The following is a 22,807-nucleotide window of genomic DNA, read 5'->3' as shown; positions in this document are numbered from 1 at the left end:
TGTGGGATGGCTCCATCCAAGGAGGCCATCTGTAGTATGGCTGCATCCAAGGAGGCCATTTGTGGGATGATTTCACACAAAGGATGCCATTTGTGGATGACTCCAATCAAGGAGGCCATTTGTGGGATGACACCGGCCAAGGAGGCTGTTTGTGGGATGATTTCCATCCAAGGAGGCCATTTGTGAGATGGCTGCATCCAAGGAGGCCATTTGTGGGATGATTTCACACAAAGATGCCATCTGTGAGATGGCTCAAGCAAAGGAGGCTATTTGCGGGATGAGTTCACACAAAGATGCCATTTGACTCCAATCAAGGCGGCCATTTGTGGGGCGACTTCAGCCCAGGATGATATTTGTGGGATGACGCCAGGCAAGGATGCCATTTTGGGATGACTCCAGACGAGGATGCCATTTGTGGGATGACTCCAGACTAAGATGCCATTTTAGGGCTGATTTCTCCCATAGATGCCATTTGTGGGATGACTCCAAGCAAGGGTGTTATTTGTGGGTATGACTCCAGCAAGCCCAAAAAGGTTAGCATACTATCCACGACAACTACAAATGTTACTCACCACGCCTGGAATATATCCCCTTCTTATATTGCCTCTATATTGTCACAAGACGAGACACGTCCCACCCACAGAATGCAATAGATATAGTAAAACAAGCCATTCAACATTCAAACGTCATCGATTTGGGGAAGGATTAAACATCAGGCCGATATTAATGAGGCCTCTTTAGGAAAGATATTATGTTTCTGAACCAAAATGACCTGACTCCCCCTCCTTCCTTTTTGTACCAATTTTCAACAACATGTCTACAATATTCGTATTCTTGAAGGGGAAAGAACGTGTTTTCTTCGGTATGCAAGGGTCCTTTTCGCAGCGATTCCTTAATAATAATAAATAATTATGAGAAGTATATAATGCGCTAATCTCCACGCAACAAAAGCATGCTCAAAGCGCTAACACCCTGATTATTATTACCCCGGATAACCCAAGCTGCCTGTTAGGCGCTAGAAGGTTATAGTTACACGACTTTATCCAACCGGGTACCCATTTTCTGCTGGGTGAACAGAGGCAATTTTAGAACAATTCTCTCTCCTCCCCCCCAACACACACACACACACACACACACACACACACACACACACACGCACACACACACACACACACACACACACACACACACTCACACACACACTCACACACTCACACACACACTCACTCACACACACTCACACTCACACACACGCAAATGTTTCGGCCAAGCAGAGTTACTTTCCCTTGGTCAAACATCCGGAAATGCTGGAATTACACGGACGGGGACGAGAAACATAACAAATATCGTTCTGGCCTAATTGTCTGTGGCTCGTGACTTCCTCGATGGACAAAAGCGTCTCCTAATGATAGCGAGATTAGTGGAGAGCACCACAAATATCATTAGTCCACGGCGCGGTTATAGAGGACACACATCTGAAATATCACGCGTAATTACAGGATTAACTATTTATTTTCTAAACTTTGCTCACACGGACAAATCCGGGATGTCTACAGTTGGTTGTCATGATGTTTCAGTATTTCCAAACACCCAATTTTTAATTTGACAGTCCACTGAGGATAAAGCGTCTGCGCACTGTGTGTGTGTGTGTCTGTCTTTCTCTCACTCCTACGTCTTTCTCCCACTTTCCCCTCCCTCTCTTTGTCTTTCTCACTCCTACGTCTTTCTCCCACTCTCCCCTCCCTCTCTTTGTCTTTCTCTCACTCCTACGTCTTTCTCCTACTCTCCCCTCCCTCTCTTTGTCTTTCTCCTTCTCTCTCCCTCCCACTCCTTCCTTTCTCTCCTCCACTCTTTCTCCCTCCTTTGTCTTTCTCTCTCTCCCCTTTCTCTCCTCCCACGTCTTTCTCCCTCCCTCTCTGTCTTTCTCTCACTCCACGTCTTTTCGTCTCTCCCTCCCTTTCTCTCACTCCCACGTCTTTCTCCCCACTCTCCTTCTCTGTGTCTGTCTTTCTCTCTCACTCCCACTGTCTTTTTCTCCCTCCCTCCCTTTCTCTCACTACCACGTCTTTCTCCCTCCCCTCCTCTGTCTCTGTCCCTTTCCTCACTCCCAGTGTCTTTCTCCCACACTCTCCCTCCCTTTCTCTCACTCCCACGTCTTTCTCCCCTCTTCTGTTCTCTGTGTCTGTCTTTCTCCCACACTCTCCCTCCTTTCTCTCTCCCACGTCTTTTCCCTCCCTCCTGTGTCTGTCTTTCTCTCCTCCCACGTCTCTTCTCTCTCACTCCACGTCTTTCTCCCCCTCTCTCTGTCTGTCTTTTCTCTCTTTCTCCCACGTCTTTTCTCTCCTTCTCACACTCTCCCCTCCTCTCTGTATGTCCCTTTCTCCCTCCTCTTTCTCCCCCTCCTTCTGTGTCTTTCTCTCACTCCCTTCTCTCTGTCTGTCTTTCTCTCACGTCCCTCCCTCCCTCCCTCTCTCTCCCACACTGTCTTTCTCTCCTCCCACGTCTGTCTTTCTCCCTCCTGTGTCTGTCTTTCTCCCTCTCTCTCTGTCTATCTGTGTCTCTTTCGCTCACTCCCACGTCTTTCTCCCACACTCTCCCTCCCTTAATTCTCTCTCCCTCTCTTTCAAGGGGCATTGTGGTAGGCTAGTGGTTAAAGCGTTCGCTCCTCACGCGGAAGACCCGGGTTCGATTCCCCACATGGTTACAATGTGTGAAGCCTATTTCTAGTGTCCCCGCCTTGATATTGCTGTAACACTGCTAAAAGCGCTGTAAAAGCAAACTCATTCACCCACTTCTCTCTTTCAATCTCCTGTCTTTCTCTCATTTCCTCTCTCACTCCCCCTTTATCTCTCCCTCCTCTGGTATTTCTCTCTCTACGTGCGTGCGTGTGCGTGTGTTTGCTAGACTTTAAAATGAATACTGACCACCACGAGGAGAAACCCGGATACAGACAGCAACATGAAGTTCATGGACTTGGAGGCTCTTTCCAATTTTATTGTCATCATCATGTATACGCAGAGCAAGTTAACAAGAAATATATTTGTAGATGTCATGAATGATTATCAACATTTATAACAGGTATAATATACATAATATATACAGTATATCTCATCATTTACATCTACCTGAGTGAGTTCAGGTTCAAGTAAACCCATGAAGATCCAGGTTACAATTGATCTTCAGTAGCCCATGCTTGTCGTAAGAGGCGACTAACGGGATCGGGTGGTAAGGCTCACTGACTTGGTTGACACATGTCATCGTATCCCAGCTCCGTAGATCGATGCTCATGCTGTTGATCACTGGATTGTCTGATCCAGACTCGAGTATTTACAGACCGCCGCCATATAGCTGGAATATTGCTGAGTGCGGCGTAAAACTAAACTCACACAGGTTCAAAGTTCGGTGTTTTTTCCATTACAAGATATGGCAAACAAACATAACTTCCCAGCTACACCGAACACAGATCGGGATAATCACTATATTATCGCTTTTCTAGCTAATACAAAACACGTTTGTTTAACATCGTGTTGATCAATATTTCAGTGCGTCAGGTTAACATGGAACCCAAGAGGCACTGGTGTAATTATGACTTAAATGGATAACACGATCATGGTATTCTATCTAACACCCCCTCTATTGTGTAGTAGTTCAATGACAAATAATACAAACGGCAATTTAACGGTCACTGCTTATGTTTACCACAATGTCCGGATGTTACGCCTACCTGAAAACGGAAACACTTTGTGCACATGCGCAATGCCTGTCTATTCACGCTTGAATCTCATTCGTGACCCACTCGTGTTATTCCGGGACAAGCCGAATAGCGACTCGTGTCTTCATTCGTGACGAGTTGGTCACGAATGTCGTGTCTTCGAGGTTACGGAAAGGGGCGAGTGGTGAATTACTTGAATGTGAGTGGAAGACAGTTGACTGACTGAAGTTTCCTTTTACGGGTCACGGCGGGGACGAAATGGGCTTCACATTGTACCCGTGTGGGGATTCGAACCCGGGTCGGCGTGACGAGTGGAAGCAACAGACGTGAATGGGCGACATCTTGTGTTTTGAGTTTTAATGAGTATAATTCGATTCATCCGAACTCAACAAACTCTCAATGGTATGTTCCGATGGCTCCATTAATCCAAATCCCTCCCTCAATGTCTGTTTATTGTACAATGACTACCGACATTCGCGCATGTTCTCACTTGTCCGAGATTTCATGACCTGATGACGTCCAAAACCAACCAACTCCCAAACGCCACCACTATTTTGACAGTTCGGAAAACATGCAAATTCATTGGATTTTCATTTTCAAAATGTCAGACTCCAGTGGTTCCGTGTGTCAAAAACTTCGCTGACGTTTCCACCGTGTCACCGCTGTCGACACTTAGATGTTGTTACAGTATCCAGCGGGGCAGTGGGGTAGCCTAGCGGTTAAAGCGTTCACTCGTCACGCCGAAGACCCAGGTTCGATTCCCCACGTGGGTACAATGTGTGAAGCCCATTTCTGGTGTCCCCCGCCATGATATTGCTGGAATATTGCTTGAAGCGGCGTAAAACTAAACTCACTCACTCACTACAGTATCTAGCTGGTGTCACACTGTCCAGCTACCCGTTCAATGTCCAGCCAGTGTTGTCTACACAATGAGTGAGTTTAGATTTACGCCGCAATATCTGAGCAATATCAGGACGAGGGACACCAGAAATGTGCTTCACACATTGTACCATGTGGGGAATCGAACCCGGGTATTCGTCGTGACGAGCAAAGCTTTAACCACTAGGCTACCCCACCGCCCTGTCGCTACACAGACAACTGTCGTTAAGTTGACCAAGTGACGTCACAATGTCCCTCATTCGTCACGTGTCTAGCTGGTCTGAGCGATTGTGAAGTCTCCCCTCTGTAGCAGGGTATCCCGCAATTCTTCAAGCAAAGGCTGGGGGTCATAGTCCTCACCGATGCCGCCATATTTCTCCGGCAAGTGTTGGGGACTGATCCATTCATACAGCTTCTTCAAATTGTTACCATGTACGAAAATCTGAAATTGAATGTGACTACTGTGTAAAGTTGCAAGTTTTCAAGTGAAGTCCTGTGCGCTCTGACCCGATTATCTGGAAACAGATTTCGATGAGTGAGTGAGTGAGTTTAGTTTTACGCCGCACTCAGCAATATTCCAGCTATATGGCGGCGGTCTGTAAATAATCGAGTCTGGACCAGACAATCCAGTGATCAACAGCATGAGCATCGATCGGCGCAACTGGGAACCGATGACATGTGTCAACCAAGCCAGCGAATCTGACCACCCGATCCCGCTAGTCGCCTCTTACGACAAGCATGGGTTACTGAAGGTTCATTCTAACCTGGACCTTCACAGGTCGACTGAACCAGAAAAGGATGAGGCAATACTACCTTCAGAATTTGCAGAATTATGCAACGTCAGTAAGATCAACGTTCAAACAAAAGGCAACAGAGATGGACTTTAACCTTAAAAGGACGCCATCTCTATGACATCGAGCCTTTTGTTACTAAATTACATTTATCTCGAAACAATCGGAGAGAAGAGTTTCTTTTAACCAGGCTTGGGCATTGTGGTCATGGACATTGTGGTCTTGGTGCATGTCTCAGTATTAATAATAAAAAATTTCCGCGATTTGTACAGTGTGTAATCAGCTAGATAACGTGGAGCATTATTTACTGCATTGTGAAAATATGTAAATCAACGTTGATGGTGGAATCTCTTACCGCTCTCAATATTGACATCTCGTTGGCCGGGCTATGTATTATGTTCAGGGAATATCGTTCGCCATGAAATTCAGGATGTCATTCTTGATCATATTAAAGCGTGTCTCAGTTTTGCTACTTTATGAAATTTTATTGTGGACAAGGTGTAAATGGGTCTAGTTTCCCGAACACCTATTAAATATTTTTTAATAATCATTCAGGATGGAAATTCCGTAAGAAACGTTTCCAATGTTAAAAAACAACTTACCGCTAATTGCTTGACCGGCAGTGTCAAAGTTGGCGAGACAATAATGAAGCATACAGCTTAATGCATAACATCTCCTTGTCTTATGTATGTTTTGGTGCAGGTTCTTATATCGTTATCAATTTAAGTGTTAAGATTCTACACCGAAACGTCGCTCTGTGCAATAAGCAAGAAGTTGTTGTCCATAAGCTTCAATACATACTGCGTAGAAGCATAAGCATCAATATTAACATAACACTAAAGCGGTGATTTTTTTTTGTCTTGACATGTGTGGATTAATTGTTTAAATGTACTTGTATATGGCCTGGTATTTCGCAGTTTTTCGTTTGGCTTTTCGACAAGAATCCCAAGGGTTGTGGGGTGGAGCGCACCTACCCTGGACGCTAGCTTGTTCTTCATGAAGGGTCTACCCAGCGCCATTACCATGCTGAAGTACCATGGCTGCCGTATCACGTGGAATCCCTTGAACCGACCTGGAAACGCCCCCTGAAAACATTTGGATAATTGTTTCATAAACTGGTGAAAGTGAGAGGTTTGGACACTATAATACTCATCAACACAGATTCATCATAACATCTTATCAATGTTATTTGCAGCATAAACATCATCATCTTGAATCTGTAGCAATGTATTTTATCATTATCATTTCCACATATGATGATGATGATGATGATGATGATCATCATCATCATCATCATCATCATCATCTACTTCGCTTGCATCAGAAACGTTATATTATCGCAATGTAGTCATTTAGTCATCATCAGCTGGTGTGTGGTAGCCATCAGTGGTTAAAGCGTTGCGCTCGTCACGCCGAAGACCCGAGTTCGATTCCCCACATGGGTACAATGTGTGAACTCTATTTCTGGTGTCCCCCGCCGTGATATTGCTGGAATATTGCTAAAAGCGGTGTAAAATTAAACTCACTCAGTCGCCATCTAGTAACTAACACGAAGTGTTTTATGACTATCACCCGGAGCAGTACCCGTGAAGATTATTTGCAGGCAGTTGCCATATAGCTGGCATATTGCTGAGTGCGGCGTAAAACATGAAATTAAACAGAAAACCAACACAAAAATAAAACAGCGGCATTAAACATCATCCAAACAAAACAGAAACCGTGGATGTCGGCATGGGGTTCACTGGTGGCACACTGGTCTGAGGTGGTGCTGTTGGGAGATCCCGGGTTAGGTTGGCTCCGTAGCAGTGAGAGAGTTTAGTTTGGATTTACGCCGCTTGTAGTAATATTCCAGCAATATCACAGCGGGGACACAAGAAATGGGCTTCACACAATGTACCCATGTGGGGAGTCGAACCCTGGTCTTCGGCGTGAAGAGCGAACGCTTTAACCACTAGGCAACCCCACCGCCCGGACTCAATAGCAAACTTTACTGGTTATAAGAGTTTATAGGTTGATATGGCTCGTTGAGATGGTGACATTGTATTCCGACGACGATGTTCATGCTGTCCACCACACGTCGTTATACAGCTGGACTGACTGACTGACTGAGTTTAGTTTTACGCCGCATTTAGCAATATTCCAGCAATATCACGACGGGGGACACCTGAAATGGGCTTCATACATTGTACCCATGTGGGTAATCGAACCAGGGTCTTCGGCGTGACTAGCGAACGCTTCAACCACTAGGCTACCCAACCGCCCGTCATACAACTGGAGTATCGCTGAGGCAACATCAAACCACAACCACTGCTCATAACATCAATCACTGAAGTGTGATCAGACTCAATTATTTACAGATCGATATCATATATGCACTAACGGCTGAGTACGGGGTCACGCCGAAGACTGGGTTCGATTCCCGACATGGGTACAATGTGTGAAGCCATTGTATGGTGATGTTGCTGGAATATTGTTAAAAGAGGCGTAAACCCATACTCACTCACTCACTCATTGACGTTGACAACCAAACAAATCTTACCTGCAGCATATCCACCAGCTTCCTGACGTCGGACGCCTTCAACTGCATGGCTTGGCTGATGTGGTAATCTTCATACGTTTCCAAGACAACAAAGCCCCGGATCTGGTTCTCCTCATTCTCAACCAGGTTCTCGAGAAGAAACAGGAAGCTTGCCAACATCTCGTCAAACGAGATTTTGTTGTGGTCCCACGACCCCGTGTCGTACATGATCACCACACGACCCTGTAATGGAGGGCAAGCATGTTGTAGCGGAAGTAGTTAAATATGGCATATTTATTGAGGTCACTAGAATTTGGAGACCAATATTAATCCGGGTTAAAATTGGTCTTCACCAACCCATGCTTGTCGTAAGAGGCGGCTAACGGCTAACGGGTGACGACACAGAATATGAATGAAAACTAAAACTCACTCACTCACTCACTCGACCCTTGAAGATCCGACTGACGGGATCGGATGGTCAGGCTCGCTGACTTGGTTGACACATGTCATCGTATCCCATTTGGGTAGATCGATGCTCATGATGTCAATCTCTAGTTTATTTACAGACCGCCGTCGTGTAGCTGGAATATTGCTGAGTGCGGCGTCACAAACAAACAAACACATCCCGGAATTGGATTTGGATGCCATTTTTTCCCAAACCAGGAATCAAGCGAACACTTTAACCACCTATCTACAACCCCACCACCCTACCACCCCACCTCCCCACCACCCCACCACCCCACCTGGGTCAGCTTTACCTGTTTGTCTTTGACTGGCAGCACCCCGGGGAAGGACTGCTCAAGGGCGTGGCGCACCCCGTTGTAGGTCAGCTGGTCAGTGACGGACTGGTATTTCGCCCTGAACTTCACATAGGCTGCAGAATCAAAACAGTGAGTGAGTGAGTGAGTGAGTGAGTGAGTGAGTGAGTGAGTGAGGAGTGAGTGAGTGAGTGAGTGAGTGAGTGAGTGAGTGAGTGAGTGAGTGGGTGGGGGTGGGGGTTGAGTGAGTGAGGGAGGGAGCGAGCGGGTGAGTCCCGTTGTAGGTCAGCTGCTCAGTGATGGACTGGTATTTCGCCCTGAACTTCACATAGGCTGCAGAATCAAAACAGTGTGTGAGTGAGTGTATTTTGTTTGGTCTGTAAATAATCGAGACAACCAGACAATCCAGTGATCAACAGCATGAGCATCAATCTACGCAGTCGGGATACTATGACATGCATCAACCAATTTCTAAGTTAGCTGATCCCGTTAGTCGCCTCTAAGAAAAGCCCCACGACAAGCAGGGGTTGCTAAAGACAGTTCTAACCCGGATCACGGGTCGACTGAGTGAGTGATCGGGTAACCAGGATCTATTTACGATTCATATTGTGTCGGCATTGACACATGAGGTCTCTCAGTTCCTCACGTAACTAAACACATCACCCTGACATTGGTAATCGTGCGTACACCGTGATCATGACAGCTCCTGGTCAAATGTTCACAAGAGGGGGTTTAAAGTACCTGGTGGGATTGTATGTTTGATTTACTGTTAACAACGTGTGCTATCATCAGGTAGACTCGCGATAATCCAAAAATGGTTGCACCTGCATACCGCGATCTAAAATTATAATAATGTGGTTGTGTTGTTGAGTGAACGCATGCACTCAGCAACACGCCAGCTATATGTCCACGGCCTTCAAATAACCCAGTCTTCACTAGACAGCCAGGTGATTGACATTATGAACACCGATCGGGGATCTTCATATGGGCATTTCGGTTTGATATATTCGTGCGTGACGTTTGTTTGCTTGTATATATGACAGCAACCTGTATATCATCGAATCTGGGCCAGAAACTCCAGTGATTGATATTATGAAGAATGATAAGGCTATTTTGGTTGGGTGTATTCGTGTGAGGCGTTTGTTTGTTTATCGAGTCTTGACCAAAACGTCCAGTAATTGATATTATGAGCGACAACAGGGGTTATATACTGGTGTGGGTTGTATATTTGCTTGTTTGTTTATATGACACTGCCTTCAGATTACCGAGGGGGCGGTGGGGTAGCCCAGTGGTTAAAGCGTTCGCTCGTCACGCCGAAGACCCGGGTTCGATTCCCCGAATGGGTACAATGTGTGAAGCCCATTTCTGGTGTCCCCCGCCGTGAAATTGCTGGGATATTGTTAAAAGCGGCGGAAAGCCCAACTAACTAATTCACTCACTCAGATTACCGAGTCTTGACTATACAATCTATATAGAGAGGGCATGAGTGGGCTTAATTTTTTGTCATCGTTTGATAGGGAACAATTGATTAATTGTAATTATCAGTGAACTGATGGTAGTACATCGATGCTTAAAAGTTGAGATCAAATTCTATTCAAAAACTTGACAGAAAGCCAGACTTGCGTTTCTTTTGCTCTTCAGTATTTATATCGATAGACGGACACCAGGATTCAGATATCCGCGATTATGACCATTGATCATTTTCTCTGGCTGTAGGAGGCAACCGAATGGAACCCTACGACGTGGACCCTTGCCCTCAATATCGACCATTGTCTGGTCCAGGAACGACTGACTGAGTTTGGTTTTACGCCGCTTTTAGCAATATTCCAGCAACATCACGGCGGGCTTCACACATTGTACCCATGTGGGGATTCGAACCCGGGTCTTCTGCGTGACGAGCGAACGCTTTAACCACTAGGCTACCCCACCGCCCCGGTCCCGGAACGACGATTATTTACAGGACACCGTAGTATATATGGAATGTTACTGAGTGCGGCGTAAAACAACAAACAAGCATAACTTAAGTCACGTGTCGCATTCCTACCTGACATCATCTCATAGGTCTTCTTCACATCAAACTTCTTGGTCCGGAGGAACCTGATAAGATACGAGTCCTTCTTTCCCCCAAAGAACTCCGACACAGCATCCCCTTTCTCCGTGTCCGCCTCGTTCGTCAGCATCTTCCGCAATTCTAGAAGCTTCTCACTCCGTACAGAATCAGTCTCATTCAGTTCAGACTCCGCCATCTCTTTCAAGGATGGAGACAGTTCTCCACAGGGTGACAGGATCTGGTGGTAGAACTCACGTTTCTCATCAAAAGACATTGTAGGGACGGAGATGTGACGGTGGAGGACTGTGGGTGGGGGGTCATTGCCTCCGTTCTCTACAGTGTTGTCCTCCCCTCCACCCGGAACTGAATTGGGAGGGCCAGTTGGGGGTGAATCCGATGGGTCTGCTGTTTCAGTAGATGGTTGTTTGTTGGAGTCTTCTGCTTGATGTTCGTCTGCTGGGAGGTCAGGGGTTACTTCCGGTGTGGAATTAGAGGCTACTTCCGGTTCGGGATAAGAGGTTACTTCCGGTGTGGGATTTGATGCAACTTCCAGTTTGGGATTAACGGTTACTTCCTGTGAGGGATTAGAAGATACTTCCGGTGTGGGATTGGATGTCACTTCCGGTTTGGGATTAGCGGTTACTTCCACTGTGGGATTGGACGTCACTTCCGGTTTGTTATTTTGTGGTACTTCCGGTTGGGGTTTCGACGTTTCTTCACTTGTTTCGTTGCTGTTCTTTGCAGGGTTTGGTGTTTCCTCTTGGGCTGGAATACTGTCATCCTCTGGTCTGGGTCCCTGTGTGTTTGTGTCGGTTTCTGGTTCACTCATTTTGCTCGACGAATGTTACTCTCCCCTCACTGTTAAAAATAAAGCAGATGTTAATGTTTGCCAGTCAAAGACGTCATAGATATTTGGGAATATTAGGTGAGTTGGCGGTGAGTAAATGGTTAGGTGGTTTGTTTGTTTGTTTGTTGTTTAACGCCGCACTCAGCGGTCTGTAAATAATCATATCTGGGCCAGATAATCCAGTGATCAACAGCATGAGCATCGATCTACACGATGGGGATACGATGACATGTAAACCGACTGAGGGAGTCTGACCACCTGATCCCGTTAGTCGCCTCTTATATTACGACAAGTATTATTTACTGAAGATCAATTCTAACCCAGATTTTCACGGGTCCAAGGCTGTACTGAATGCTAAGCTCAGATGTAAAGTGAGTGAATTTGGTTTGATGCCGCTTTTAGCAATATTCCAGCAAGATCACGACAGGGGACACCAGAAATGGGGTTCACACATAGTATCAATGGCTGTCCCTTTGTATGATCCAGAACATTAAAAGTACACTATACAGCAATATAAACTGACGTACAAAAGAAAGTATACAATTCATTCAGTAACCCATGCTTGTCGTAAGAGGCAACAAACGGGATGAGGTGGTCAGGCGTACTGATTTTACTGACATTTGCCATCGTATCCCAATTGCGTAGATCGATTCTCAAGATGTTGATCACTGGATTGTCTGGTCCAAAATCAATTATTTACAGACCATCACCATATAGCTGGAATATTGCTGATTGCGATGTAAAGCAACAATCAATCAATCATAAAACACAGACACTTACAATTAAATGAGGTCTCCCTTCTTGACAGCTTGCCACAATTACGACAGTATATTTGCTGACAAACCAATTGCAAGTACCACAATCAGGGCAAATCTAGGATTCGAACTCACGACGAGTTAAGTGAAGTGAGTGAGTGAGCGTCAACTGGCTTTTGGCAATATTCCACCAATATCACTGCTGGCATATAATTGTCTAATAAATTTTTTTGATAAGGCAACCCTTGACCAAGGCCTATCCCAAACCCAAGCGGGATCAAAACGCACGAACCGCAGTTGGAAATATATTTCTTTATTATTTATCAAAGAAACAAAAATCGCAAAAATCCTGAATCTTTCAAAATATTTAGGGATCCCTTTTCCTCTTTTATTACAAATTTAAGCCAAAACATCTTAAATGGATTCGAGTCAGACACTTAATGTTAGTTAAATGGTTTATGTTGTTCTTTATGTGTTCATTCGTTCGTTTAAGGCCACTCCAAACAATGTAACGGGGGCTGTTGGATAGCCTAGTGGTTAAGGCGTTCACTCGACCCGGGTTCGATTCCCCACATGGCTACACTGTGTGAAGCCCATTTCTGGTGTCCCCTGCCGTGATGTTGCTGGAATAGTGCTAAAAACGGCGTAAAACTAAACTCACTCTCTCACTAACAATGTAACGGTATATAACTGGGTTCTGTGTTTAATCGGACCTGGACCAGGCTAACCAATGGGTGTAATCAGACACACCGATCTACACGAAAGGGATACCATGATATGCATCAACAGAGTCAGCGAGCCTGACCACCCGATACGATCCTGGGACTTGCGGGACTGAAAGTGTGATGACCACTGAAGTGTCATAAAATACCGAAACCACAAGCAATAAAACCGAGTTATTTAATGGCTGAACTTTCATGCTCCAGACCGCCTCTGTGGTGTAGTGGTTACAGCGCCCGCCCGGAGAGCGGAAGGTCGCGGGTTCGATCCCCGACCGTGTCATACCAAAAGACGTTAAAATATGGCACTTGTTGGTCCCTGCCTGGCGCTCGGCATTAATGGGTACAACAAGTTTGACGGCTCGGAGTCAGTATAGTGTGTCTGAGTGGGGTATTCATGCTTCACTGCGGCATGGTATCTCAGTGGGCTAGCACTATAAAACCAGCTTCAGTCTGGGCTAGTACAAGCAGCCGCACATACACATACACACGCATGCACGTCGTCATATGAGCGAAATATTCTCAAGCACGACGTTAAACCCAATTTCACCTCACCTCACCTCCACGCTACATGTCATGATCGAAGGGTCACCTTGGGAAAGTGAGCGGGTATTGCTTTACCCTGTTTTAACAATATGTCCGCTCGATAATGGCTGGGGACATCAGAAATGGATTTCAAACATTGTACCAAATTGGGAATCGAACCCGGGTCTGGTGTGAACGAAAATACTTCGACTGACTGACTGACTGAGTTTGGTTTTACGCCTCTTTTAGCAATATTCCAGCAACATCACGGCGGGGGATACCAGAAATGGGCTTCACACATTGTATCCATGTGGGGATTCGAACCCGGGTTTTCGGCGTGACGAGCGAACGCTTTAACCACTAGGCTACCCCACCGCCCCTGAAAATACTTCGAGTGAGTGAGTGAGTTAAGTTTTACGCCGCTTTTAACAATATTCCAGCAATATCACGGCAGGGGACACCAGAAATTGGCTTCACACATTGTACCGGGAATCGAACCCGGGTCTTCGAATTTAGTTTTACGCCGCACTCAGCAATATTCCAGCTATAAGGCTGCGGTCTGTAAATAATCGGATCTGGACCAGACAATCCAGGGATCAACAGCATGAGCATCAATCTATGCAATTGGGAACCGATGACATGTGTCAAATAAGTCAGTGAACCTGACCACCCGATCCCGTTAGTCGCCTCTCACGACAAGCATGGGTTACTGAAGATCAATTCTAACCCGGACCTTCACGGGTCTCTGCGTGACGAGCGAAGGCTTTAACCACTAGGCTACCCCAAGTGCCCCGAAAGTATGTACTTCGAAAACATATCTGAAAACTATTAATGATCAGACAAAACATATATCTATGACAGATGTGTCATAGGCCACGGATATACATGTATAAACAATCTCGTATAAGGGAAGCTACTGATGTGGGTACTACATCTCGTTGCCATGACGACCAGAAGAGTGAGTACAATACCTGGTATAAGGCAGGTGTGTAGCCTCGCTGACTGTGCACAATGCTTCAACATTGACGTTATCAGGTATTATAGATATGGGTTCAGGCAACAGCTTGTGGACGTTGGTCAGGCGATAACGATGTAATACCGCCTAGATGCCGTAATGCTGGCCTTTACGGCTCGAATTGAGTGAGTGAGTGAATATAATTTTACGCCGCTTTTAGCAATATTCCAGAAATATCACTGCAGGGGACACCAGAAATGGGCTTCACACATTGTACCCATGTGGGGAATCGAACCCGGTCTTGGGAGTGACGAGCGAACGCTTTAACCACTAGGCTACCCCGCCGCCCCCTTTACGGCTTGAAGGATCATATGGGTTTTAGTGCATGAAGGACAAGCAAACAAACAAATAAACAAACAAACAAAAATTAATAAATAAATAAATAGAATGAATCAATGAATGACAAATAAATAAATAATAAAAAGAATGAATGAATGAATAAGTGAGTGAGTGAATGGGTGAGTGAGTGAGTGAGTGAGTGAATGAATGAATGAATGCAAAATGAATAAATAAACTGATTCACGAAAACGAATTGTCAGAAAATTCAACTGAGATTCAAAGGAGTTAACAAAAAGTATTAAAGAGGATAAATCATAACAGATTTAAATGAATGAATTCACCGTAAAACACCTCGAAATAATCATTGAGTGATTCATATTGTTATGTGGATGAATACTGTATCAAACACACTCACTCAAACAAACAGACAGAATTAATTGAGTTAGTTTAGTTTTACGCCACTTTTAGCAATATTCCAGCAATAACACGTCGGGTGACACCAGAAGTAGGCTTCCATGTGGGGAATCGAACCCGGACCTTGGGCGTGACGAGCGGACGCCTTAACCACTCGGCTACCCCACCTCCCGTGACAGAAGTTGGAGCATGACGACTGTTCTACTGTTGAACCTTTGCTTACTGTGTACCTAATGATTGAGAAAGATGAGGTGCGGTGAAATCGGGTTTAACGTCGTGCATGAGAATATTTCGCTCATATGACGACGTGCATGCGCGTGTATGTGTATGTGCGGCAGCTTGTACTAGCCCAGACTGAAGCTGGTTTTATAGTGCTAGCCCACTGAGATACCATGCCGCAGTGAAGCATGAATACCCCACTCAGACACACTATACTGACTCCGAGCCGACCAGTCCTTGTTGTACCCATTAATGCCGAGCGCCAGGCAGGGACCAACAAGTACCATATTTTAAGGTCTTTTGGTATGACGCGGACGGGGATCGAACCCGCGACCTTCCGCTCTCCGGGCGGACGCTCTAACCACTACACCACGGAGGCGGTTGATTGAGAAGCGATTTGACAGATTTTCCTCATACGTGTTTTCCTTGTTTACTTCAACTGAGACCTAGTAAACAATGGGCATTGACATGCTCTATCTTAGACTAAAACCACGTGACGCTCATGGCGTGGATCTTCCACATTAATCACTCAAGGCTGTTTCGTGTCGTCCTGTGCTGCTGCGAACCGTATGCATTCTTTAAATCACCAACCATATTTTGTAGTGACTGAGTTTTGTTTTACGCCGCTTTCAGCAATATTCCAGCAATATCGCGGCGGGGGACACCAAAAATGGGCTTCACACATTGCACCCATGTGGCGAATCGAACCCAGGTCTTCGGCGTGACGAGCGAACGCTGTACCATTTGGCTACCCCACTTGCTTGTGACTAAGTATTGTCAGGCTCGCTGATGGATGTCGTCTTATCTCGATGCTCATGATATCAATCCCTGGATTGTTTTGTCCCGGGCTGAATTATATACAGACCGCAGTCAATTAGCTGGAATATTGCCAAGTGTTGCGCAAAACAACAAACTGTCCGCGCACTTTGATTCAGTATTTATAATAACCTTAATTCCTGCAAGCAACCCGGAACTACGAGCGGATTAGAAACATCAACGTTGGTTAACAAATGATAGACAAGCAGAGCGCACTGGAACTGGCAGTTACATCTGAAGAAAGCAACCAACAGGGGGCATGTTACCCCTGTTTGCAGCATCTGGACACAACAACTATGCCGAATTCTGCACATTGTATCTTCAGGATTGTCTTTGTCTGTGCTTGTCACAGAAATGATTATGGAAGCTGAGTCTGTTTACAATCACCCAAAGCAATTATGGAGTGACATAGAGAGAGCATAGTCATAGAGCAATGTCTAATCAGAGCAGGCAAAATTCAAGGAGACTTAATCAGCATCACCCACAAAGGATTCAGCATGAACCAAATAACTGCCTGTGTGCACAAATGTGACAGGGATGACATTTGGAAAGGTGTTGAAGAAGGCATCACAAGTAGTCACATTTGATTTACCACCATGCTGAAGTGTGTCCGCCTATCAGACGGGGGACAGCCGAGGATATCATCAATGGAGCTGTGTCAGCGATTACTTATCAATAACTCTTGTGAAATTCGGTCCTCCATCTGCAGATGTATTCTCATTTGAACTTGCAACAGTGTCACCAGCTTTCTTCCATGATGATGGATCCATGAGTAAAATGCCCGTCTGTGTCCTGGCCAGATATCTGCTTACACATTACCGGTACTACAAAGAAGAAGAAAACACACAACGCGAGGCGTAGTCGTTGATGTGCACTTCTCAGCATATACCATGGCCAAGAGTTGGTACCATTGCTGACATATGCAAGATTATGTTGACAGTGTCATGCACAGAACAACGAGGAAGTGGATATGCACTGATTTATCACAGCAAAAATCAGGAAGTCACAGTAACAGCTTATATCTATAAATAGTTGGCTGCAATGGGCGAGGATTGTGAATAGGTATGAAGCCAGATGGTGTCCGCATGAATGCGATATATTGCACTAAACTTGGACAACGTAACTGTGACTTTTCTGAGAAAATGTATACACAAATGGATGTTTCCTTATTTCAAATGGAGACATCGATTCCATTGTTGAAACACCGCATACATCGTCATGACGTCATGTACAAAGGCCGACGTCATCTTATGTCATTGCGTATTCATATGACGTCACGTTGCTTTTAGCCTTTTTGCAAACAGTAGGAAGCTGGGCCCCGTCTCGCATATCGCAATATGCAAGTTAGGGCGCGCAAAGGGAGCTGGGAACCAGCTTACGAACAGGTGTTACGGCAATGTTCATGGAGAAATACGGGAAATAATATTATATGTATATATTTTCACCAGTATCCCAACACCTGTATGTAATCTATGGAAATTAATTCACGAGCGAATATATATTCCCCGAACTGTAGCGACAGCGAATAATAAATAATAAATTACTTTTCTTGTCAAAGTATACTAAATCACTTTTCTTGTCAAATAACTCGTTCATCTCAAAGAATTACCCATAATATTGACTTTTTTTATGAGTGAAGCAAGAAAAACACAAATGTTCCATTTATTATGTATTTTCTTTTATTACTCACCCGTTAAAGATATCACTGTTTAATAACTTTACAATGTTATTACACATTGTGTAATAACATCACGTGGTACCGTACGTATTACGTAAAACTGGTTTACAGTTATGACGTCACAATGCTAATACCTCTGTCACAATAGTATTAGACCTTGCCACTCTCCTACCCAGAGTTCCATGCGGCAAGCCAGCATAGTACCTCTGCCACAGGCCAGAAAAATGTGACGATTCGTCACATCTTGCAATGTCCATTCAATATAATGTACAGATTTCTTTTACTCTTTTATTTTTGACGAGTCTACACATCTAACTAAACATCTTAAATAGAATGGTTTAGTTTCACTGAGAAAATATCCAAAAACATGTAACACTATTTCGATTTGCGTAGCGATCCTTTGTTTACATAGGTTGTACGGCTCCACGTGCTGTCATCGAAGCTGATGGAGAGCAAACGATGCAGCCAGTTTGGTATCTAAATATGTACTGTCATAGACCTTACTGTCGCAGTTGTGGAAGAATATATATGTAACAATGTAAAACATTATGAAGAGAGCGCCGAAAAGCTTTCGTGAGTCCAGTCTCTTCTTGTTATGAATATGCGCGTTTGATTACAAACAAGAGAAAAGTCCGGTCACGTGATATGCAACTTAGCCTGTGGCAGTGATGTTATGTTAAGTCATCGCTGTGCCGGAGTGTGAGACCTTGCTTGACTCGCGGAAAGCTAAGAGTCATCACTCTCGTTGAATTCTTTGGAAATAAGTACTTTGCTCGATATTATTTTGCTAATGTTGGGTGAGTAATAAATAAAATACTAAACTATGTCCCGTGTAATATCATATTTACTCGTGAATGGTATTGGTATCTAACTCGCTTTCGCTCGTTAGATACCAACCGTTCACTCGTTTCATAAATATGGTGAGGTGAGGTGAAATTGGGTTTCGCTCATATGACGCCGTGCATGCGCGTGTATGTGTATGTGCGGCTGCTTGTACTAGCCCAGACTTAAGCTGGTTTTATAGTGCTAGCCCACTGAGATACCATGCCGCAATGAAGCATGAATACCCCACTCAGACACATTATACTGACTCCGAGCCGACCAGTCCTTGATGTACCCATTAATGCCGAGCGCCAGGCAGGGACCAACAAGTACCATATTTTAAGGTCTTTTGGTATGACGCGGTCGGGGATCGAACCCGCGACCTTCCGCTCTCCGGGCGGACGCTCTAACCACTACACCACGGAGAAGGTCTCATAAATATGGTATTACACGGGACATCGTTTAGTATTCTCTATGTGTGTTTTTCATGACATAAATCTGAAAAAACGAGTGTCACTGGGCCAATCTTTAAGTGATTCCGTCAGACCGTGCTTTTTCACTTCAAACAAAATAACAATTATGTATTGGAAAATGTATACAGTATTTAAACTAAGTATTTAGCTTCTGCGAGGACTTACAATAGCAATACGCTATGATCTAAAACAAACACTTCTGTATGTGGGTTCTTTCATTCCTTTAGTAGATTTACGGTAATTCGTTACAATGTGTTGAATGTGTACGAACAATACAGATTATTGCAAGTTGTGTATAAGAGTGTGACCGTGAATGAACAACAGGTTTCAGTCGTCTTGCGTCACCCCGTCTATGGATTAACTGATCTGTGTTATGAAATATATAACAGTGATTTGAATGAACGCCATGTTCAAAGTTACACCTTTCAGTTATCGCCATTGTAGCTCGGGGGCTGCTTCACAAAATCTTGTGAAGAGGACAAGATCATCCTGAATGGTGGCGACGTCTCGCGATGGTGGAGATGTCATGTTGACCTGTGTGACCGCACTCGCACGGTTTGGTCACTCTTATGGTTGAGTAACTTCGGGAAAACGTCTTGTTTTTTTAGAGTGTTCACAACTACGCCCCTGTTAACAAAGCGATTTTAGATTGAAAATAGACCGGCTTTTGTAATTATGATCCTACTGCTGGGGAAGTGACAGGAAATATACACGTACGGTGCAGTGTGTGTATTTGTGTCTGAATGAGTGCCTGTGTCTCTATCTGTGTGTGGCTCCCCCCCTCTCTCCGAGTGTGTCTCTCTATCTGTGTGCGTACTTGCGTGTGTATGTGCTTGTCTCTCCGTGAAGATCCGGGTTAGATGATCTTCAGCAACCCATGCTTGTCGTAAGAGGCGACTAACGGGATCGGGTAGACTAAGGCTTAGTCTCTGAATCGATGCTCATGCTGTTGATCACTGGATTGCCTGGTCCAGACTAGATTATTTGCAGACCGTCGCCACATGGCTGGAATATTGCTGAGTGTGGTGTAAAACTAAACTCACTCACTCACTCTCCGTATGTGTGTGTGTGCCTGTGTGTGTGTTTCTGTGTCTGTGTATGGATGTGTGTGAGGGATTGTACTAATTTGGCTTAATGCCAGTTTCTCTATCTGTGTGTATGTTTGCTGTGTATGCGCTTGTCTCTTCGTATGTGTGTCTCTCTCTCTGTGTCTCTTCGTGTGCGTCTCTGTGTGTCTCTTTGTGTCTATGTATGTGTGAGCCTGTATGTGTCTCTCCGTGTGTGTATCTGTGTATGTATGTGTGTGAGGGCTTGCATTGGTTTAGCTTAATGTCAGTTTCATTGTAACATTCGAAACAAACAACACGCGTGCGCGCACGCACGCACACACACGCATGCACGTTGCTTTGTAAGTGAGATAATGTTCAACCCTATATTGCCCCTTACTTATCACACCATTTACGGTAAAGCAATACCCACTACTGTTCAAGGCTTATAACGAGGACGTCATACACAGGCGATACCAAACTGTTTGACTTACATCACTGAGGTTTCCACCTGCCATGTGTACATGACCCCCTCAATGAGTGCACCTACTTCAACTCCCTTGTCACATCATTTACACTAGAGCAATACCCACTCCTGCCCAACCCCAATATCAAACCAGGACGTCACACACAGGCGCCTTCAAACACTGAGCTCTACAGTTACCATTTACGTCGATAGATACGTCCCCCACGACGTCACTATATACATGCACCTATTTCAACACTCCTATCATACCATTTACGGTAAAGGTATACCTACTTCTGTTCAACGCTAATATAACGAGGAAGTCAAACACAGGCGTCATCAAACTGTTTGACTTAATCTCTGAGGCTGCCACTTGCCATGTGTACATAAATACGACCCCCTGGAAATAAATATGTGGAAGAAACAGACTTACCTATATATTAACCCGTGATACAGCTCACCCGATCTACATAGTATATCGCGTCAGATCCGTCTTCGTGTTACGACACGGAACTGCTATCGATAACACAAAGCCTGTATCACGTGACGATACATAGTCTCACTCCACGCGAGCATGACAAAAAGTATTAATATAAGCTATGCCATTTTCACTGTGGTGAGGAGAGCGGATTGATTGATTGATTGACACTTTTATGCGCATGGAAGAATGTTTGATGTTAAACATCAATCATAAATTCTATGATTTTTTGTAAGTCTGCGAACACGCTTCGTGCAACGTGTTTCAACTACAGACCGTTTGGCTCAAAAGCGGACCGATGAATTGCAATCTAACTCGAAAACTACTAAACATAACATACTCAATGAAACGCTGATCATAATCAAAACATCATACAGTATTTTCTGTTTATTAGTTTTCGAGTTAGATTGCAATTCATCGGTCCGCTTTTGAGCTTTTGTCACGTAATAATATCAGTCGATGAATTAGAGTCGGAAAGGTTGGTCTCTTTTTATGTTTATTTGCAGAATTGTTTTCTCAAAATCTAAAGTCCTCGAGTGAGTGAGTGAGTTGAGTTTAATGTACGGTTCCGAACAGTCATCTCTGCTCTTGAAATATTGATGAGAGCAACAATACACACTAAGTAGAAAAGACAGGGGAAACATGCAGTGGTCAATATTGATGATGACAACCCCCCCAAGGAATTTTGAAAGGAGGGGGTTCCGTCAACGCAAAAAGACAAATTTTCAATGTGATCTTAAGTCATTTTAAGCGTGGGTGGGGATTGGGGGTCCCGATCCCCGATCCGCCACTGGACAGACAGGTTTATTTAAGTCTCACTCTCAGTACATATAAGAAAATCTATATATAACTTCATATACATATACAATATACATAAAATATGCTACGACCAGTCGCTCAGCGACATATGAAAGACATCTATCGATATCCCTGCTGTAGATTATCCCTGGTCAAGTGAATGCATTTTTTGCCCGTTTATATCTTTCTTATATACTTTTAGAGAGAGAGAGAGAGAGAGAGAGAGAGAGAGAGAGAGAGAGAGAGAGAGAGAGAGAGAGAGAGAGAGAGAGAGAGAGAGAGAGTGAGATGCATTTTTGCCCGTTTATAGAGAGAGAGAGAGAGAGAGAGAGAGAGAGAGAGAGAGAGAGAGAGAGAGAGAGAGAGAGTGTTGGGGAGGGGGGCGTTTTTGCAAAGCATGCGTAATGCATTAAAATATGTTTTGAGTGGCTTTACGATTTGTGTAGCTGGCTAGCTTGCTGGAAGAATTCTTTCGCTCGAGCTTATAACTGTTTAAGCAGGGTTATAGAAGAAACCATAAAATCACCACTTCATAGAAGGAGTTGAGGCGTCCTCGGTTAGTTGTCGGACTTGACTGGGCTTCTGTCTGCTGTAAGAGTATAGAACAAAACAAGCTTGTTGCGCAAAGAGTGGAACCGGTTTTTCATCAGGCCGCTCTCTTTTCAGTCTTCCCGTATCATTGGAAGAAATCCTATGGTTAAACCAATCCATCAAACTCTACTAAAACCAATCATCATTGTGAGCTCAAA

The 22,807-nt window shown here is 44.6% G+C and overlaps 2 protein-coding genes across 2 annotated transcripts; both read right to left on the bottom strand.

Moving 5' to 3' along the window:
• Positions 1-1,779: 1,779 nt before the first annotated feature.
• Positions 1,780-2,634, bottom strand: LOC124283905 (vicilin-like seed storage protein At2g18540). Its single transcript, XM_046719942.1, has 2 exons — positions 2,502-2,634; positions 1,780-2,402 (listed from the first exon to the last, which is right to left on the bottom strand). Exons 1-2 carry the CDS (start codon positions 2,632-2,634, stop codon positions 1,780-1,782), a joined length of 756 nt encoding a protein of 251 aa, XP_046575898.1.
• Positions 2,635-4,054: 1,420 nt separating this feature from the next.
• LOC124283885 (retinaldehyde-binding protein 1-like) lies at positions 4,055-21,330 on the bottom strand. Its single transcript, XM_046719922.1, has 6 exons — positions 21,216-21,330; positions 10,703-11,566; positions 8,659-8,774; positions 7,922-8,143; positions 6,357-6,467; positions 4,055-5,033 (listed from the first exon to the last, which is right to left on the bottom strand). The coding sequence occupies exons 2-6, from the start codon at positions 11,535-11,537 to the stop codon at positions 4,863-4,865; spliced, it is 1,455 nt and encodes a 484-aa protein (XP_046575878.1). The 5' UTR covers positions 11,538-11,566; positions 21,216-21,330; the 3' UTR covers positions 4,055-4,862.
• Between the last annotated feature and the right edge of the window lie 1,477 nt (positions 21,331-22,807).

The sequence above is a fragment of the Haliotis rubra genome, unplaced genomic scaffold (genome assembly GCF_003918875.1).
Source record: "Haliotis rubra isolate DU_JTF1 unplaced genomic scaffold, ASM391887v1 Scf324, whole genome shotgun sequence".
Taxonomy (NCBI): Eukaryota; Metazoa; Mollusca; class Gastropoda; order Lepetellida; family Haliotidae; genus Haliotis; species Haliotis rubra.
This window is presented reverse-complemented; position numbering and strand designations above follow the sequence as displayed.

Excerpts from the sequence above, each read along its gene's own strand:
- LOC124283905 (XM_046719942.1), bottom strand. The coding sequence starts at position 2,634 with ATGCCCCTTGAAAGAGAGGGAGAGAGAATTAAGGGAGGGAGAGTGTGG. Across the intron at positions 2,403-2,501 it reads CAGGAGGGAGAAAGACAGAC|GAGGGGGAGAAAGAGGAGGG; the intron begins GTGGGAGGAGAG and ends AAGACACAGAAG.
- LOC124283885 (XM_046719922.1), bottom strand. The coding sequence starts at position 11,537 with ATGAGTGAACCAGAAACCGACACAAACACACAGGGACCCAGACCAGAG. Across the intron at positions 8,144-8,658 it reads TGCCAGTCAAAGACAAACAG|GGTCGTGTGGTGATCATGTA; the intron begins GTAAAGCTGACC and ends CCTCCATTACAG. Across the intron at positions 6,468-7,921 it reads AGCTGGTGGATATGCTGCAG|GGGGCGTTTCCAGGTCGGTT; the intron begins GTAAGATTTGTT and ends AAATGTTTTCAG.